Raw genomic sequence first — 18138 nt, forward strand, 5'->3', positions numbered from 1 at the left:
AGGGTCCCGTGGGGGGTGAGCTTTCGGGCCGAAAACAGTTCATAAACCTCTCAGCTGAAGCGGCTCAAGGTACAAGAGAAGCAGCGTGGTTTAGTGGAAAGAGCCCGGGCAGGGGAGTCAGAGGTTGCGGGTTCTAATCCCGGCTCCGCCACTTGGCAGCTGTGTGACTTTGGACAAGACGCTTAACTTTTCTGTGCCTCAGTGACCTCATCTGTCAAATGGGGATTAAGACCGTGAGCCCCATGTGGGACAACCTGATGACCTTGCATCTCCCCTAGTGCTTAGAACAGTGCTAGGCACATAGTGCTTAACAAATACCAACATTATTATTATTATATTACTCTATCACTAGTCAGCTGCGCGACTGTGGGCAAGTCACTTAACTTCTCTGTGCCTCAGTTACCTCATCTGTAAAATGGGGATCAACTGTAAGCCTCACGTGGGACGACCTGATTACCCTGTGTCTACCCCAGCGCTTAGAACAGTGCTCTGCACATAGTAAGCGCTCAACAGATACATTATATTAATTGTAATATAATTGTCCATTCCAAGCGCTTAGTACAGTGCTCTGCACATAGTAAGCGCTCAACAAATTCTATTGAATATTGAATAATGAATGAATTATTGTTATTACCATACTCAAACTGTAGAGTTGGGCTGCTGTGGTTGACTGCTGTCCTACCTGCTGCTGCTTGGCAGATCTCCTAAGGGGTGTTTGATGTGGATGGGAGGGGATTCATTCATTCAATAGTATTTATTGAGCGCTTACTATGTGCAGAGCACTGTACTAACCGCTTGGAATGGACAAATCGGCAGAGATAGAGATAGAGGGGTAAGCACAGGGAAGGCTTTCTGAAGGCAGGGCCGCACTGCCCGACTGGTGGTTTCCAGTTTTGTGTGCTTCATCATCAGTCAGTCATGCAAAGAATGATAGCACAGTGCACTGTCCTAAGCGCTTATAAAATGGTGGTATTTGTTAAGCGCTTACTATGTGCAAAGCACTTTTCTAAGCACTGGGGGGACACAGGGTGATCAGGTTGTCCCACGTGGGGCTCGCAGTCTTAATCCCCATTTTCCAGAGGAGGGAACTGAGGCACAGAGAAGTGAAGTGACTTGCCCACAGTCCCACAGCTGGCAAGCGGCAGAGCGGGGATTCGAACCCATGACCTCTGACTCCCAAGCCCGGGCTCTTTCCACTGAGCGACGCTGCTCTGCTATTTTCTGCCTCACTTTTGTTCCCGCCTCAGCTCTTTTAAACATTAGCTAAGTATTTAGCTTCTCTGTTCCTCAGTTACCTCATCTGTAAAACGGGGATTAAGACGACGGGCCCCGTGTCCAACTCGATTAGGTCGTATATACCCCAGTACTTAGAGCAGTGCCTGGCCCATAGTGAACGCTTACCAAATATCATAAAAAAGTATGGAAAATACACCACCGCACACATTCATTCATGGGAAGCAGCGTGGCTCAGCGGAAAGAGCCCGGGCTTGGGAGTCAGAGATCATGGGTTCGAATCCCGGCTCTGCCACTTGTCAGCTGTGTGACTGTGGGCAAGTCACTTCACTTCTCGGTGTCTCAGTTACCTCATCTGGAAAATGGGGAGGAGACTGTGAGCCTCATGTGGGACAACCTGATTACCCTTTATCTCCCCAATGCTTAGAACAGTGCTCTGCACATAGTAAGCGCTTAACAAATATCAACATTATTATTATTCATTTTCATCAGCCCATCCTTTCCCACAAAAGTACTGAACACCGTTAAATCTGACACCTTAATGTCAAATGACAGCTTAATCGCGTGCAAGTGATTTTATCTCTGGGCAAAACTGGGCTAGATTCCTCTTCTACATTCCAGAAGGAACGTGGCTCGGTGGAAGGAGCACAGGTTTGGGAGTCAGAGGTCGTGGGTTCTAATCCCGTCTCTGCCACTTGTCAGCTCTGTGACTTTGGGCAAGACACTTAACTTCTCTGGGCCTCAGTTACCCCATTTGGAAAATGGGTTTTAAGACTGGTAAGCCTCCACCTAAAACAACCCGAGAACCTTGTATCTCCCCCAAATCTCAAGTTGATGATGATAATGATGGCATTTGTTAAGCGCTTACTATGTGCAAAGCACTGTTCTAAGCACTGAAACTTGCCAGGACCGTAAAGTTAGAGGACCACGTCTTCGGGCCTGTCCGGAGGACGGGATATGACGAAACACTGCCTTGGTGGTTTTTCAAGTCCTATGGCTCTTGGAATATTTTTTAATTTTTAAAACATCATTCTATTTATTGATCGATGTGCATTTACTTGTTTCGAGGACCGAATCTTCGGGCCTGTCTGGAGGGACGGGTATGACGAAACACTGCCGTGGTGGTTTTTCAAGTCCTATGGCTCTTGGAATATTTTCTAATTTTTAAAATGATATCATTCTATTGATTGATGCCCATTTACTTGTTTTGAGGTGCATATATAATTCTGTTTATTTATATCGATGCCCGTCTACTTGTTTTGAGGTGTATATATACTTCTATTGTTTGGTTGATTGATCGATGCCCGTTTACTTGTTTTGAGGTGTATATATAATTCTATCGATGGATTGATTGATGCCCGTTTACTTGTTTTGAGGTGTGTGTATATATAATTCTATTGATTCATTGATTGATGCCCGTTTATTTGTTTTGCGGTGTATATGTAATTCTATTGATTGATTGATTGATGCCCGTTTACTTGTTTTGAGGTGTATATGTAATTCTATTGCTTGATTGATGCCCGTTTACTTGTTTTGAGGTTTATATATAATTCTATTTATATCGCTCCCCATTTACTTGTTTTGAGGTGTATATATACTTCTATTTATTTATATCGATGCCCGTTTACTTGTTTTGAGGTGTATATAGAATTCTACTGATTGATTGATTGATTGATTGATGCCCATTTACTTGTTTTCATGTCCGCCTCCCCGCCTTCTAGCCTGTCAAGCCGGTGTGGGCAGGGATTGCCTCTCCCTATTGCTGAGTTGCACTTTCCAAGCGCTTAGTAGAGTGCCCCGCGCCCAGTAAGCGCTCAATACATGCGACTGGATGAATGCCAGGCACATAGTAAGCGCTTAACAAACACCACCATCATCATCATCGTCATTATTATTCCACCCACGCGGGACCCGAAAAAATCCAAGGTAAAAAGTCAATAGTCACAGCACGGACAAATTCGGTGCCCCGCCCATCGCGTCGAAGCCCCGCCCACCGGGTCTGGGCCCCCGCCCATTGGTCCCACGCCCCGCCCGTTAGCCCCGCCCATTGGCCCAGCGTCCCGTCAATCTCGTCGGTGCCCCGCCCATCGGCCCCGCCCGTCTCCTCTGGGCCCCGCCTATTGGCCCCCGCGCCCCGCCCATCTCGTCTGGGCCCCGCCCATTGGCCCCGCGCCCCGCCCATCTCGTCTGGGCCCCGCCCATTGGCCCCGCGCCCCGCCCATCTCGTCTGGGCCCCGCCCATTGGCCCCGCGCCTCGCCCATCTCCTCCTGGCCCCGCCCACTGGTCCTGAGTGGAGGGCGGGGGGGCCCACCTCGTTTGGGCCCCGACCACTTTGTCTAATAATAACAATAATAATAATAATAATAACTATAATAATAATAATGTTGGCATTTGTGAAGCACTGACTATGTGCAGAGCACTGTTCTAAGCGCTTGGGGGAGATACACGTTCATCAGGTTGTCCCACATGAGGCGCAGTCTTCATCCCCATGTTCCAGATGAGGGAACTGAGGCCCAGAGAAGTGAAGTGACTTGCCCAGAGTCACACAGCTGACAAGTGGCAGAGGCGGGATTCGAACCCATGACCTCTGACTCCCCAGCCCGGGCTCTTTCCACTGAGCCACACTGCTTCCCTCTAATAATGGCGATATCCGTCAAGCGCTGACTACGTGCGGAGCACTGTTCTAAGCGCTGCGGGAGATACAGGGTCATCAGGTCGTCCCACGTGAGGCTCACGGTCTTCATCCCCTTTTTTCCAGACGAGGGAACTGAAGCACAGAGAAGTGAAGTGACTTGCCCAAGGTCTCCCAGGTGACAAGCGGCGGAGCGGGGATTAGAACCCATGACCTCTGACAGCCAAGCCCGGGCTCTTTCCACTGAGCCACGCCGCAAAGCCCGATTCTAAGCGCTGGGGCGATACAAGGTGATCAGGTTGTCCCATTCGTTCATTCAGTAGTATCTATTGAGCGCTTACTATGTGCAGGGCACTGGACTAAGCGCTTGGAATGGACAAATCGGCAACAGCTAGAGACGGTCCCTGCCCTTTGAAGGGCTCGCAGTCTAATCGGGGAGACAGAAGGGCCAAAACAAGACAACTTAATAGCAATAAATAGAATCAAGGGGATGTGCGTCTCGTTAACAAAATAAACCGGGTAATAAAAATATATACAGACGAGCAGCTGAGCACAGTGCTGAGGTGGGGGGGAAGGGAGAGGGGGAGGAGCAGAGGGAGCAGAAAGGGGAAGGTGAGTGTGGGAAGGCCTCTTGGAGGAGGCGAGCTCTCGGTAGGGCCTTGAAGAGGGGAAGAGAGGGCGCCCAGTTTTCAATCCCCATTTTCCAGATGAGGTCACCGAGGCCCAGTGAAGTGACTCGTCCAAGGTCATCCAGCTGGCGAGCGGCGGAGGCGGGATTCGAACCCGTGACCTGCGCCTCCCCTGCCGGGGCTCTTTCCGCGGAGCCACGCGGCTTCTCAAGGCGCGCCGTCCGGCCTGGACTCCTCCCACGAGGTCCGAGCGCCGACCATTGGCTCGGAGCCCCGCCCATCACATCGGGACCCCGCCCACTGACTCTGAACCCGCCCATCGACCCTGAGCCCCGCCCATCGCGCCCGGGCCCCGCCCACTGGCTCTGAGCCCTCCCATTGGCTCGGAGCCCCGCCCATCACATCGGGACCCCCGCCCACTGACTCTGAACCCCGCCCATCGGCCATGAGCCCCGCCCATCGCACCCGGGCCCCGCCCACTGGCTCTGCGCCCTCCCATTGGCTCTGGGCCCCGCCCATCTCCTCTGGCCCCCGCCCATCGACTCCGGGCCCCGCCCATCCCCTCCGGGCCCCGCCCTCAGATTCCCGGAGAGAGATCGGTGGGTGGGTCGGTGGCTGGTTCGGTCAGCTGTTCCCTCAGCGCGGAGCTAAGGGAGCGAGCTCGGGGCCGGTCCGCGCATGCGCACAGCGGGGCCGGCGGGGGGGTTGCCGTGGCTCCGGCCTGAGACGGAGAGGGACCGGGAGAGACAGAGCGACAGAGAGAGAGAGAGAGAGAGAGAGCGAGCGAGCGAGCGAGCGAGCGCCAGAGAGCCCCGGCCGCGGCCCGTTACTCCGTTGGGAGGCCCGCGCCAGGGACCGCCCGTCCTTCCTTTCCGTCCGTCCCTCCGCCCGAGCCTGTGCGGACAGAGACAGAGAGACAGAGAGACAGAGAGAGAGAGAGAGAGAGAGAGAGAGAGAGAGAGAGAGAGAGGGGGGCCGCCGCCGCCCGGGCCCCGGGGCCTGAGGAGGGATGAAGGACCGGCTGCCGGACTTGACATCGGTGAGCGCGGGGGAGGCCGGGGGGAGGCCGGGCCGGCGAGGAGGAGGAGGAGGAGGAGGAGGAGGAGGAGGAGGCCTCTTTCTTTGGTTAATGAGGTGTCCAGCCCCTCCGTTCTCTTCATTGCTATTGTTCTAATGAGGTGTTCATCCCCTCCATTCTAGTCACTACTATTGTTTTAATGAGGTGTCCAGCCCCTCCATTCTATTTATGGCTATTGTTTTAATGAGATGTTCCTCCCCTCCATTCTCTTCATTACTGTTGTTTTAATGAGGTGTCCAGCCCCTCCATTCTATTTATTGCTATTGTTTTAAAGAGATGTCCAGCCCCTCCATTCTATTTATGGCTATTGTTTTGAGATGTTCATCCCCTCCATTCTCTTCATTACTGTTGTTTTAATGAGGTGTCCAGCCCCTCCATTCTATTTATGGCTATTGTTTTAAAGAGATGTTCATCCCCTCCATTCTATTTATGGCTATGGTTTTAATGAGATGTTCATCCCCCCCATTCTAGTCACTACTATTGTTTTAATGAGGTGTCCAGCCCCTCCCTTCTCTTCATTGCTATTCTAATGAGATGTTCATCCCCTCCATTCTAGCCACTACTATTGTTATAATGAGGTGTCCAGCCCCTCCATTCTCTTTACTGCTATTGTTTTAACGAGCTGTTCATCCCCTCCATTCTTTTTACTGCTCTTGTTTTAATGAGGTGTCCAGTCCCTCGATTCTATTCGTGGCTCTTGTTTTAATGAGATGCCCATCCCCTCGATTCTGTGCATGGCGATTGTTTTAATGAGATGCCCATCCCCTCGATTCTGTGCATGGCGATTGTTTTAATGAGATGTCCAGCCCCTCCATTCTCTTCATGGCGATTGTTTTAATGAGATGTTCATCCCCTCCATTCTGTTGATGGCTAATGTTTTAATGAGATGTCCAGCCCCTCGATTCCGTTTATCGCTACCGTTCTTGCCCGTCTCCCCCGATTCGACTGTGAGCCCGTCAGTGGGGGCAGGGACCGTCTCTAGCTGTTGCCGATCAGTCCATTCCAAGCGGTTAGTCCAGTGCTGTGCACATAGTGAGCGCTCAATAACTACTATTGAATGAGTGACAGGGGGCGGCGGAGGGGGCGACTCCTCGCCCGGCCTTGGTTTCCCTTGGACGACGGGAGGGCGCCGGGCCCCAGACCCCCGACGGACCCGAAAAACCCGCCTTCGGCCTCCCTCCTCGGCGCCGGCCACGGACACTGCGGCCACCCAGAATGATGCTGCTATTGCATCCGTGCAGTCGTACTTACTGAGCGCTCCCTGTGTGCACAGCCCGGCACTAAGCGCTGGGCAGGGACAGTTCGGCCACACAGAATGATGCTGGCGTCGCTCGCGTTCATGCAATCGTATTGGCTGAGCTCTTACTGTGTGCGGAGCCCTGCACTAAGCGCTGGGCAGGGACAGTTCGGCCACACGTAATGATGTTGGTATTGCTCGCGTTCATGCAGTTTTATTCATTCATTCATTCATTCATTCATTCAATAGTATTTATTGAGCGCTTACTATGTGCAGAGCACTGTACTAAGCGCTTGGGATGAACAAGTCGGCAACAGATAGAGACAGTCCCTGCCGTTTGACGGGCTTACAGTCTAATCGGGGGAGACGGACAGACAAGAACAATGGCACTAAACAGCGTCAAGGGGAAGAACATCTCGTAAAAACAATGGCAACTAAATAGAATCAAGGCGATGTACAATTCATTAACAAAATAAATAGGGTAACGAAAAATATATACAGTTGAGCGGACGGGTACAGTGCTGTGGGGATGGGAAGGGAGAGGTGGAGGAGCAGAGGGAAAAGGGGAAAATGAGGCTTTAGCTGCGGAGAGGTAAAGGGGGGATGGCAGAGGGAGTAGAGGGGGAAGAGGAGCTCAGTCTGGGAAGGCCTCTTGGAGGAGGTGATTTTTAAGTAAGGTTTTGAAGAGGGAAAGAGAATCAGTTTGGCGGAGGTGAGGAGGGAGGGCGTTCCGGGACCGCGGGAGGACGTGACCCAGGGGTCGACGGCGGGACGGGCGAGACCGAGGGACGGCGAGGAGGTGGGCGGCGGAGGAGCGGAGCGTGCGGGGTGGGCGGTAGAAAGAGAGAAGGGAGGAGAGGTAGGAAGGGGCAAGGTGATGGAGAGCCTCGAAGCCTAGAGTGAGGAGTTTTTGTTTGGAGCGGAGGTCGATAGGCAACCACTGGAGTTGTTTAAGAAGGGGAGTGACATGCCCAGATCGTTTCTGCAGGAAGATGAGCCGGGCAGCGGAGTGAAGAATAGACCGGAGCGGGGCGAGAGAGGAGGAAGGGAGGTCAGAGAGAAGGCTGACACAGTAGTCTAGCCGGGATATAACGAGAGCCCGTAATAGTAAGGTAGCCGTTTGGGTGGAGAGGAAAGGGCGGATCTTGGCGATATCGTAGAGGTGAAACCGGCAGGTCTTGGTAACGGATAGGATGTGTGGGGTGAACGAGAGGGACGAGTCAAGGATGACACCGAGATTGCGGGCCTGCGGGACGGGAAGGATGGTCGTGCCCTCCACGGTGATGGAGAAGTCTGGGAGCGGACCGGGCTTGGGAGGGAAGATGAGGAGCTCAGTCTTGCTCATGTTGAGTTTTAGGTGGCGGGCAGACATCCAGGTGGAGACGTCCCGGAGGCAGGAGGAGATGCGAGCCCGAAGGGAGGGGGAGAGGACAGGGGTGGAGATGTAGATCTGCGTGTCATCTGCGTAGAGATGGTAGTCAAAGCCGTGAGAGCGGATGAGTTCACCGAGGGAGTGAGTGTAAATGGAGAACAGAAGAGGGCCAAGAACTGACCCTTGAGGAACTCCGACAGTTAAAGGATGGGAGGGGGAGGAGGCTCCAGCGTAGGAGACCGAGAATGATCGGCCAGAGAGGTAAGAGGAGAACCGGGAGAGGACAGAGTCCGTGAAGCCAAGGTGAGATAAGGTATGGAGGAGGAGCGGATGGTCGACAGTGTCAAAGGCAGCAGAGAGGTCAAGGAGGATCAGAATGGAGTAGGAGCCATTGGATTTGGCAAGAAGGAGGTCACGGGTGACCTTAGAGAGAGCAGTCTCGGTAGAGTGGAGGGGACGGAAGCCAGATTGGAGGGGGTCTAGGAGAGAATGGGAGTTAAGGAATTCTAGGCATCGATTGTAGACGACTCGTTCTCGACTCGTTTTATTTACTGAGCGCTCACTGTGTGCAGAGCCCTGCACTAAGCGCTGGGCAGGGACAGCTCGGCCACACAGAATGATGCTGGCATTGATTGCATTCATGCAGTCTTATTTACTGAGCACTCACTGTGTGCAGAGCCCTGTACTAAGCGCTGGGCAGGGACATTTCGGCCACACTTAATGATGTTGGTATTGCTCGCATTCATGCAGTCTTATTTACTGAGCGCTCACTGTGTGCAGAGTCCTGTACTAAGCGCTGGGCAGGGACAGTTCGGCCACAGAATGATGCTGGTATTGCTTGCGTTCATGCAGTCTTATTTACTGAGCGCTCACTGTGTGCAGAGCCCTGTACTAAGCGCTGGGCAGGGACAGTTCGGCCACAGAATGATGCTGGTATTGCTTGCGTTCATGCAGTCTTATTTACTGAGCGCTCACTGTGTGCAGAGCCCTGCACTAAGCGCTGGGCAGGGACAGTTCGGCCACACAGAATGATGCTGGCATTGATTGCATTCATGCAGTCTTATTTACTGAGCACTCACTGTGTGCAGAGCCCTGTACTAAGCGCTGGGCAGGGACAGTTCGGCCACAGAATGATGCTGGTATTGCTCGCATTCATGCGGTCTTATTTACTGAGCTCTCACTGTGTGCAGAGCCCTGCACTAAGCGCTTGGCAGGGACAGCTCGGCCACAGATAATGATGTTGGTATTTCTTGCATTCACGCAGTTGTATTTACTGAGCGCTTACTGTGTTTGGAGCCCTGCACTAAGCGCTTGGCATGGACAGTCCGGCCACACACAATGATGCTGGTATCGCTTGCGTTCATGCAGTCTTATTTACTGAGCGCTCACTGTGTGGAGAGCCCTGCACTAAACGCTGGGCAGGGACAGTTCGGCCACACAGAATGATGTTGGTATTGCTGGCATTCGTGCAATCGTATTTACTGAGCGCTCCCTGTGTGCAGAGCCCTGCACTAAGCGCTTGGGATGGACAATTCGGCCACAGATAATGATGTTGGTATTGCTTGCATTCGTGCAGTCGTATTTACTGAGCGCTTACTGTGTGCGGAGCCCTGTACTAAGCGCTTGGCAGGGACAATTCAACCACAGATAATGACGTTGGTGTTTCATGCATTCCTTCAGTCGTCTTTATTGAGCGCTCACTGTGTGCGGAGCACCCTGCTGAGTGTTGGGGAGGGACACTTTGGCCACAGATGAAAATAATGATGATGTTGGTATTTCTTGAATAATAATAATAATAATAATGTTGGTATTTGTTAAGCGCTTACTATGTGCCGAGCACTGTTCTAAGCGCTGGGGTAGACATAGGGGAATCAGGTTGTCCCACGTGGGGCTCACAGTCTTAATCCCCATTTTACAGATGAGGGAACTGAGGCCCAGAGAAGTTAAGTGACTCACCCACAGTCACACAGCCGACAAGTGGCAGAGCCGGGATTCGAACTCATGAGCCCTGACTCCAAAGCCCGTGCTCTTTCCACTGAGCCACGCTTCGACTCCAAGACTTCGACTTCGACTACTTGAACTCATGCAGTCGTATTTACTGAGCGCTTACTGTGTGCAGAGCCCTGTACTAAGCGCTTGGCAGGGACAATTGGGCCACAGATAATGATGTTGGTATTTCCTGCCTTCCTTCAGTCATCTTTATTGAGCGCTCACTGTGTGCGGAGCACCCTGCTGAGTGTTGGGGAGGGACACTTTGGCCACAGATGATAATAATGTCGGTGTTTCATGCATTCATTCGTATTTATTGAGCGCTTACTATGTGCAGAGCAGTGTGCTGACAGGTGTTTCATGCGTTCATTCAGTCGTATTTATTGAGCGCTTACTATGTGCAGAGCACTGTCCTAGTAGGTGTTTCATGCGTTCATTCAGTCGTATTTATTGAGCGCTCACTGTGTGCAGGGCACCCTGCTGAGCGCTGGGGATGGACACATCGGCCACAGACCGTAATACTGTTGGTATTTCGTGCATTCGTTCAGTCGTCTTTATTGAGCGCTCACCGTGCAGAGCACCCTGAGCGCTTGGAACGGACAGGTCGACCACAGATAATAGTAATGATGTTGGTATTTCATGCATTCATTCGTATTTGTTGAGCGCTTACTATGCGCAGAGCACTGTGCTAGCGGGTGGTTGGGAGAAGCAGCGTGGCTCAGTGGAACGAGCACGGCCTTTGGAGTCAGAGGTCACGAGTTCGAATCCCAGCTCTGCCACTTGTCAGCCGTGTGACTGTGGGCGAGTCACTTCACTTCCCCGTGCCTCAGTTACCTCATCTGGAAAATGGGGATTAAGACTGTGAGGCCCACGTGGGACAACCTGATTCCCCTGTGTCTACCCCAGCGCTTAGAACAGTGCTCTGCACATAGTAAGCGCTTAACAAATACCAACATTATTATTATTATTCATGCGTTCATTCAGTCGTATTTATTGAGCGCTCACTGTGTGCAGGGCACCCTGCTGAGCGCTGGGGATGGACACTTCGGCCACAGATCATAATAATGTTGGTATTTCATGCACTCGTTCAGTCGTCTTTATTGAGCGCTCACCGTGTGCAGAGCACCTGGAACGGACACTTCGACCGCAGATAATAGTAATGATGTTGGTATTTCATGCATTCCTTCAGTCGCCTTTATTGAGCGCTCACTGTGGGCGGAGCACCCTACTGAGCGATGGGGACGGACACTTCGGCCACAGATAATGATGATAATGTTGTATTTCTTAAGCACTTGCTCTGTGTCGAGCACTGTTCTGAGCGCTGGGGGGGGATTCAAGGTAATCAGGTGATCCCACGTGGGGCTCACAGTCTTCACCCCCATTTTACAGATGAGGTAACTGAGGCTCCGAGAATCGAGCGACTTGCCCAGAGTCACACAGCTGACAGGTGGCGAAGCCGGGATTAGAACCCATGACCTCCGACTCCTAAGACCGTGCTCTTTCTCCTGAGCCACACTCTCTGTCCGACAACGGGCTCCCAGTCTAGAAAGGGGAGACAGCGGAGCGAAACAAGTAGTCAAGCATCGATACCGGCAAAATAGATAAATAGCATCATAGATATAGACAACATCATTAATAAAATAGGGTAATAAATATGTGCAAATATGCACAAGTGCTGTAGGGAGGGGAAGGGGGTAGAGCAGAGGGAGGGAGTGGGGCAGGGGGGAGGGGAGAAGGAGCAGAGGGAAAGGGAGGGCTCAGTCTGGGAAGGCCTCCTGGAGGAGGTGAGCTCTCAGTAGGGCTTTGAAGAGGGGAAGAGAGTTAGTTTGGCGGAGGTGAGGAGGGAGGGCATTCCAGCCCTGCCCTAAGAAGAATAATCACTGTGGTCTTTGTGAAGCCCTCACTGTGTGCCAGGCACTGTACTAAGCGCCGCAGTTAGGGGTGGACCCAATCCCTGTCCCCCTTGGGGCTCACGGTCTCCATCCCCTTTTTATTCATTGGGTCGTATTTACCGAGCGCTCACTGTGAGCCCGTTTTTGGGTAGGGATTGTCTCTATCTGTTGCCGAATTGTACTTTTCAAGCGCGTAGTACAGTGCTCTGCACACAATAAGCGCACAATCAGTACGATGGAATGAGTGTGTCTAGAGCACTGTACTGAGCGCTTGGAAAGTACAATTCAGCAACAGAGACGATCCCTGCCCAACAACGGGCTCACAGTGTAGAAGGCGGGAGGCAGACAACAAAACAGGTACAAGTAGACAGGCATCAGTAGCATCAGAATTCTATCACAGATACGTACACATCATTAATAAAATAAATAAAACAATAAATATGTACAAATATACACCAGTGCTGTGGGGAGGGGAAGGGGGTAGAGCAGAAGGAGGGAGTAGGGGGAATGGGGAGGGGAGAAGGAGCAGAGGAAAAGGGAAAGGGGGGCTCAGTCTGGGAAGGCCTCCTGGAGGAGGTGAACTCTCAGTAGTGCTTTTACAGATGAGGGAACTGAGGCACAGAGAAATCCAAGTTCGTGCATTCATTCGGTCGTATTTATTGAGCGCTTACCGTGTGCAGAGCACTGTACTAAGTGCTTGGGAAGTACAATTCAGCAACAAGTAGAGACAATCCCTGCCCACCACGGGCTCACAGTCTAGAAGGTGATGGGAGAGAGGCTGGAGGGGCGACTTGCCCAAGGTCCCACAACAGACGGGTGGCAAAGCCGGGATAAGAACCCATGACCTGAGCGTTAGGATCCGACAGCCCTCGTCCCGCGTGGGGTTCATGGTCTAAGAGGGGAGGGAGAACAGGTGATGAATCCCCAGGAGGAAACTGAGGCATAGAGAAGTGAAGTGACTCGCCTAAGGTCACAACATCAGGCAGATGCGGATTTGGAATTAGAACCCAGGTCCCCAGTCTCTTATACCTGTGATCTTTCCACTGGGCTTCCAGTTATGCTTAATTGCCGTGCCCTGTAATCTCTGAAACGGTTGTACACATTTGGCATTAAATCAAGGGGCGTAGTTTCCTGTTTAAGAGGTCCGAATCAAATTTTGCCCATTCATTCTTAATAATTGGTGCATTCTGTTGTATTTATGATGGGCTTGTCACTGCATTTACCTCTCTTTTTCTTTCTTTTTTCTTTGGTTTAATTTCGGAGCAATCACCTTTATATATTAGGAAGAAAGAGGTCAGTGTAGGCCATGGTTTTCAAGCTTGGATTTTTAAAAATGAAATCTAGAAATTGAGGTTGTTGACAATAAGATTGTGTGTGTATGAGAGAGAAAGTGAGAGATGACACCTCTTTTAACCCCTTACCCCAACTGGGGTGAAGAGTGCACCACTCATTAATCTGCTCAGTCATGTAGGGTGATCCTAAAGGACTCAGCTGTCTTTTCAGCTCACATTCATTCGATAGTATTTATCGCGCGCTTACTATGTGCAGAGCACTGGAGCTACCCCGCAGGCTTGTCAACAGCAGAGAAATATTTTTACACTTTGATTGACGCTCACCATCAGTAGCGTCTTCAGATATGAAAGACCACTGTGTAGATTTGCTGCCTCGGAAACCTTTTTTACGGATGGAATTTTATCATTCAGCGACAGGAACAGGCGTTCCCGGGGGAAAGGGAGGGGAAAAATAATGGCTTTTCTCATGGGAGCGGCTGGCTGAATACAGGACAGACTCCGTTATGGAGGTACCGGCTGCTTTAAAGGAGGAGGTGGTATAGTGACGCTCCCCAAATTCCTTGGGCCCTATCCCACCGTGTTTGGTGGCCACCCGTGTTTACGAACATGGAAACATTTTTATGGCTCTTACAGGCATGATGAATTTGAACTCGGTTTTACAGCTATTTCAAGAATTTACAGATAGTAGGCGGCCCTGCTGTCAGTCAAGCAGTCAGTGATATTTTTTGAGCACGTACCGTGTGCAGAGCACTGTACCGAATGCTTGGGAGACTACGGGGCAGCGTTTGGTGTATTTTCCTTGCCCGCAAGGAGCTTACCGTCTGCAGGGAGAGACAGAATTTAAATACATTATTAACAGGTACATAAGTGCTTTGGGGCTGAGGGTGGGGAGAATATCAAGTGCTTAAAGGGTACAGATTCAAATAGGTGACACAGAAGAGAGAGTTCAGTAGGGGAAATGAGGGCTTAGTCGGGAAGGCCGCTTGAGGCGAGGTGGTTTTAGGAGGGATTTGAGGGTGGAGAGTGAGATGGTCTGTTGTATATAAAGGAAGAGAAAGTTCCAGTCCAGAGCGAGGATTTGGGCAAGGGGTCGGCAGTGAGATAGACGAGATCGAGGTGCAGAGGGTAGGTTGCCATCCAGCCTGCCTACTTCAGTTGGATTTTGCAGAGCAGGAAAAAAAAATGACACTACTGTAAATTAGGTGGTGAAAATGAGGGATAATGGAATGTATGTTTTAGAAAGGAAGGTTTTTCTTGTCTTCAAGCCTGCTGGTCATGCTCCCTTTGCTAAAATTGTATTTTTTGACGCATGTGCAGTCATTTGAGTGATCATCTCACCCAGATCTGGCCAACAGGTTAGCCAGTGCCCTAAACCGTCGTGGACAGGTGTTATTTTTTCTTTATAGAAAGAAATATTTAGAGAAATTATTAATTATTATTATTAAGTATTAATCCCCATATTACGGATGAGGTAACTAAGGCACCGAGAAGTGAAGGGACTTGCCCAAGGTCACACAGCAGACAAGTGGAGGGGTCAGAATTAGAACCCAGGTCCTTCTCATCCTCAGGCCCATGCTCTGTCCCCCGGGGCACACTATTTAATAATAATTATGGCATTTAATAATAATGTTGGTATTTGTAAAGCACTTCCTATGTGCTCAGCACTGTTCTAAACGCTGGGGTAGATACAGGGTAATCAGGTTGTCTCATGTGAGGCTCACAGTTAAGCCCCCATTTTACAGATGAGGTAACTGAGGCACAGAGAAGTAAAATGACTTGCCCACAGTCACACAGCTGACAAGTGGCAGAGCCGGGATTTGAACTCATGACCTCTGACTCCCAAGCCCGTGCTCTTTCCACTGAGCCACGCTGCTTCTCTGTACTGTATGGTCATACCTAGAAAAGATAGGAATTCTATACATTCCATGAAAGTGTAATCCAGGTACTTTTATCCTTCTCTCAGTTTGTCAACCTTAAACCTCTTTAATTTCCTTACAACATATTAGAATGTATTATGTCATGATAGGGGGTGTATTTTTCAGTGGTCGTAATGGGTGTGCATTCATTCAATCGTATCTATTAAGCACTTATGTGCAGAACACTGTACTAAGTGCTTGGGAAAGTACAGTACCACAATAAACGTGACATTTCCTGCCCACAACGAGTTTATTCCAGAGAAGCAAAAGTTCTTTAAATTAAAGCTTGGGAGATAGACTCCAACAGGAATGTAAATTGTATAGAAGTAGCAGGTCACGGCTTAAGCGATAAAAGAAAGAAAAGTCCATTCCAGTGTTGACTATTCTTGAAACTTTTCTATTTATGTTGAAACAGTGCTGGTGGAAATGGCAAACATACCTTTAATGCTTGAAGATGAATGTGCGATTATCATTTAGAATAGAAATCGTAAGTTTTCTAAATACATTTAATGATTTCATTTGGTATCAAAACCTTGAGTTTTCTAGTCTCAGAGGAATGGTAATTTGAAAGATATTTAAAAGTTTTCCTAAGACTTGAGGTGGTCTAGAAACTTTGTGTGTCATGTGTTGAGCTTTCATATATTTGGGGAATCATAAGGAAGTTTGCACAGATTGATTCTAAAATGAAGTCATTATTAACAATGGACCATTTTCAGTACAGCTAAACTCCATCAATAATATTTACGGGGAGCTTTCTCTCTACGGAGCATTTGGAAGAGTACCGTAGTTGAGAGACAGTCTTGGCTGTCAAGAAGATTGGAGGCTAGCTGGGGAGACAGGCAGTAAAAGAAATGACAACTAGAGGGAACAGAGTGGAAAGTTTGGGGTGGGGGTTGTGGGGAGTGAGTTCCCATGTAATAATAATAATGATGGTATTTGTTAAGCGCTTACTATGTGCAGAGCACTGTTCTAAGCGCTGAAGGAGATACAGGGTAATCAGATTGTCCCACTTGGGGCTCACATTTTTTAACCCCCATTTTTACAGATGCGGTAACTGAGGCACCGAGAAGTTAAGTGACTTCTTGGCCACGGTCACAGAGCAGACAAGTGGCAGAGTTGGGATTAGAACCCACGACCTCTGACTCCCAGGCCCGTGCTCTTTCCACTAGGCCATGTACTTGGCACCAGCCTACTCACTGTACCTCGATCTCTTCTTTCTCACCTCTGACCTGGAACTCCTTCCCCCATTTTGTCCGACAAACCACTACTCTCCCCAACTTGGAAGCCCTCCTGAAATCATAGGAGGGCTTCCTAAAACCCCAAGAAGCCTTCCCCGACTAAGCTTTCGGTTTCCTGGCTAAGCCCTCCCTTCTGGGTCATCCATGTCCTGGGGTTTGTACCCCCTAAACACTTTTATAGTCACTCCCTTCACCCCCACGCAGCACTTAAGCATGTATCATCCATCCGTAAATTACCTGAAATGTCCGACTGCCTCTCTCATCCGTAAGCCCTTCGTGGGCGGGGATCGTGTCCACCCTTTTGTATGGTACCCTTGCAAGCACTTAGCTCAGTGCTCTGCACACAGTAAGCGCTCAAAAAATGCCACTGATCGATTGCTGCAGAAGTGCTTAAGTGCTGGTAGCTCTGTAGAGAAATAGGGTGGGGAGTTGTTTACTCTTGTCTCTTGTGAAAATCGTTCTCTGGTGAAGTGAAAAATAGTTTATTAAAAATTCGTTTCTCTAATCCCACACTTTTCATTCACATTCATTGTTAGAAAATGCTGGTTTATGTTCTTTTCATGTCTTTAGCATGTAATAGTGCCCAAATGCTGCTTCTGGACAATTTTCACTTTTACCAATTCCACTAGGATCTGAATAAGCTATCTCAGTTCCAAAATTAATATTCCAGTGATCAGGATGTGAAATGGTTCAACTGTCTAAAACTTCAAAGTCAAAGCCTGACATGAACATTTTAGCCCTTTATTCTGACAGAGATTTAGCATTATATCATCAATAAAGTGTATAAATACTTTTCAGAAATCAGTCGTACTATGTTTTCTTTTGTTAAAAGTTTGCTCCAGTATTCTGATTTTTAATGACAGTTCTTTTTGTGCCATTTTGCCCAAGATAATAATAATGTTGGTATTTGTTAAGTGCTTACTATGTGCTGAGCATTGTTCTAAGCGCTGAGGTAGATGCAGGGTAATCAGGCTGTTCCATGTGGGGCTCACACTTTTAATCCCAGTTTACAGATGAGGTAACTGAGGCACCGAGAAGTTAAGTCACTTGCCCAGAGTCACACAGCTGACAGGTGGCGGAGCCGGGATTAGAACCCATGACCCCTGACTCTTTCCACTGAGCCACGCTGCTTCTCAAGATAACGTGCTTTCAAATTGTATTAATCTTCCAATGGACTTTAAGATTCTCTTGCATTAATGCTTACGTACTTTTTTTTAAAAAAACCAAAGAGTTAAAAGAGAATACTTCAATGATAATTTAAAAATAAGTGTGATGATGCTGTAGTTATGTTCATGGATTTTTGTGTATCGGTGGCTCTAGTAGGCACTGATTCAAAAGGAGAAATCTGAAAAATAGTTGAGGTAAAAACTTGCAGTGAAATAAGTCTGCATGACAAATGCATTTCATTCCCTTGTATGTGAACATGATTAATGAATTCCATTCTGGAAGCTAATGCTCCTAACGTATTTAATTGCTTGTGACGATATTTCCTATTATGCCAAGTTATTGCATGAGAGCCACAATTTAGACTATGACAAAATGATCAGCTACTTAAAGATCTCAGCCCCGGCCTAAAAATCATGAACATCTGTGAACTTAGGAAGGAGCTCACAAAGGAAGGTGGGGGGG

The 18138-nt window shown here is 49.4% G+C and overlaps 1 protein-coding gene across 3 annotated transcripts in view; it reads left to right on the top strand.

Annotated features, from left to right (window-relative positions):
- The first annotated feature begins 5128 nt into the window (after positions 1-5128).
- STX2 (syntaxin 2) overlaps positions 5129-18138 on the top strand; it is a 68653-nt gene continuing 55643 nt past the window's right edge. The window contains exon 1 of one of the 3 annotated variants that reach the window (XM_029058324.2): positions 5129-5534. In XM_029058324.2, coding sequence (XP_028914157.1) covers positions 5505-5534 — 30 coding nt within the window. In that variant the 5' untranslated portion in view covers positions 5129-5504. The remainder of the gene's footprint in view (positions 5535-18138) is intronic. The other 2 variants (XM_029058316.2, XM_029058318.2) reach the window with 2 other exon arrangements.

The sequence above is a fragment of the Ornithorhynchus anatinus genome, chromosome 2, assembly GCF_004115215.2.
Source record: "Ornithorhynchus anatinus isolate Pmale09 chromosome 2, mOrnAna1.pri.v4, whole genome shotgun sequence".
Lineage (NCBI taxonomy): Eukaryota > Metazoa > Chordata > Mammalia > Monotremata > Ornithorhynchidae > Ornithorhynchus > Ornithorhynchus anatinus.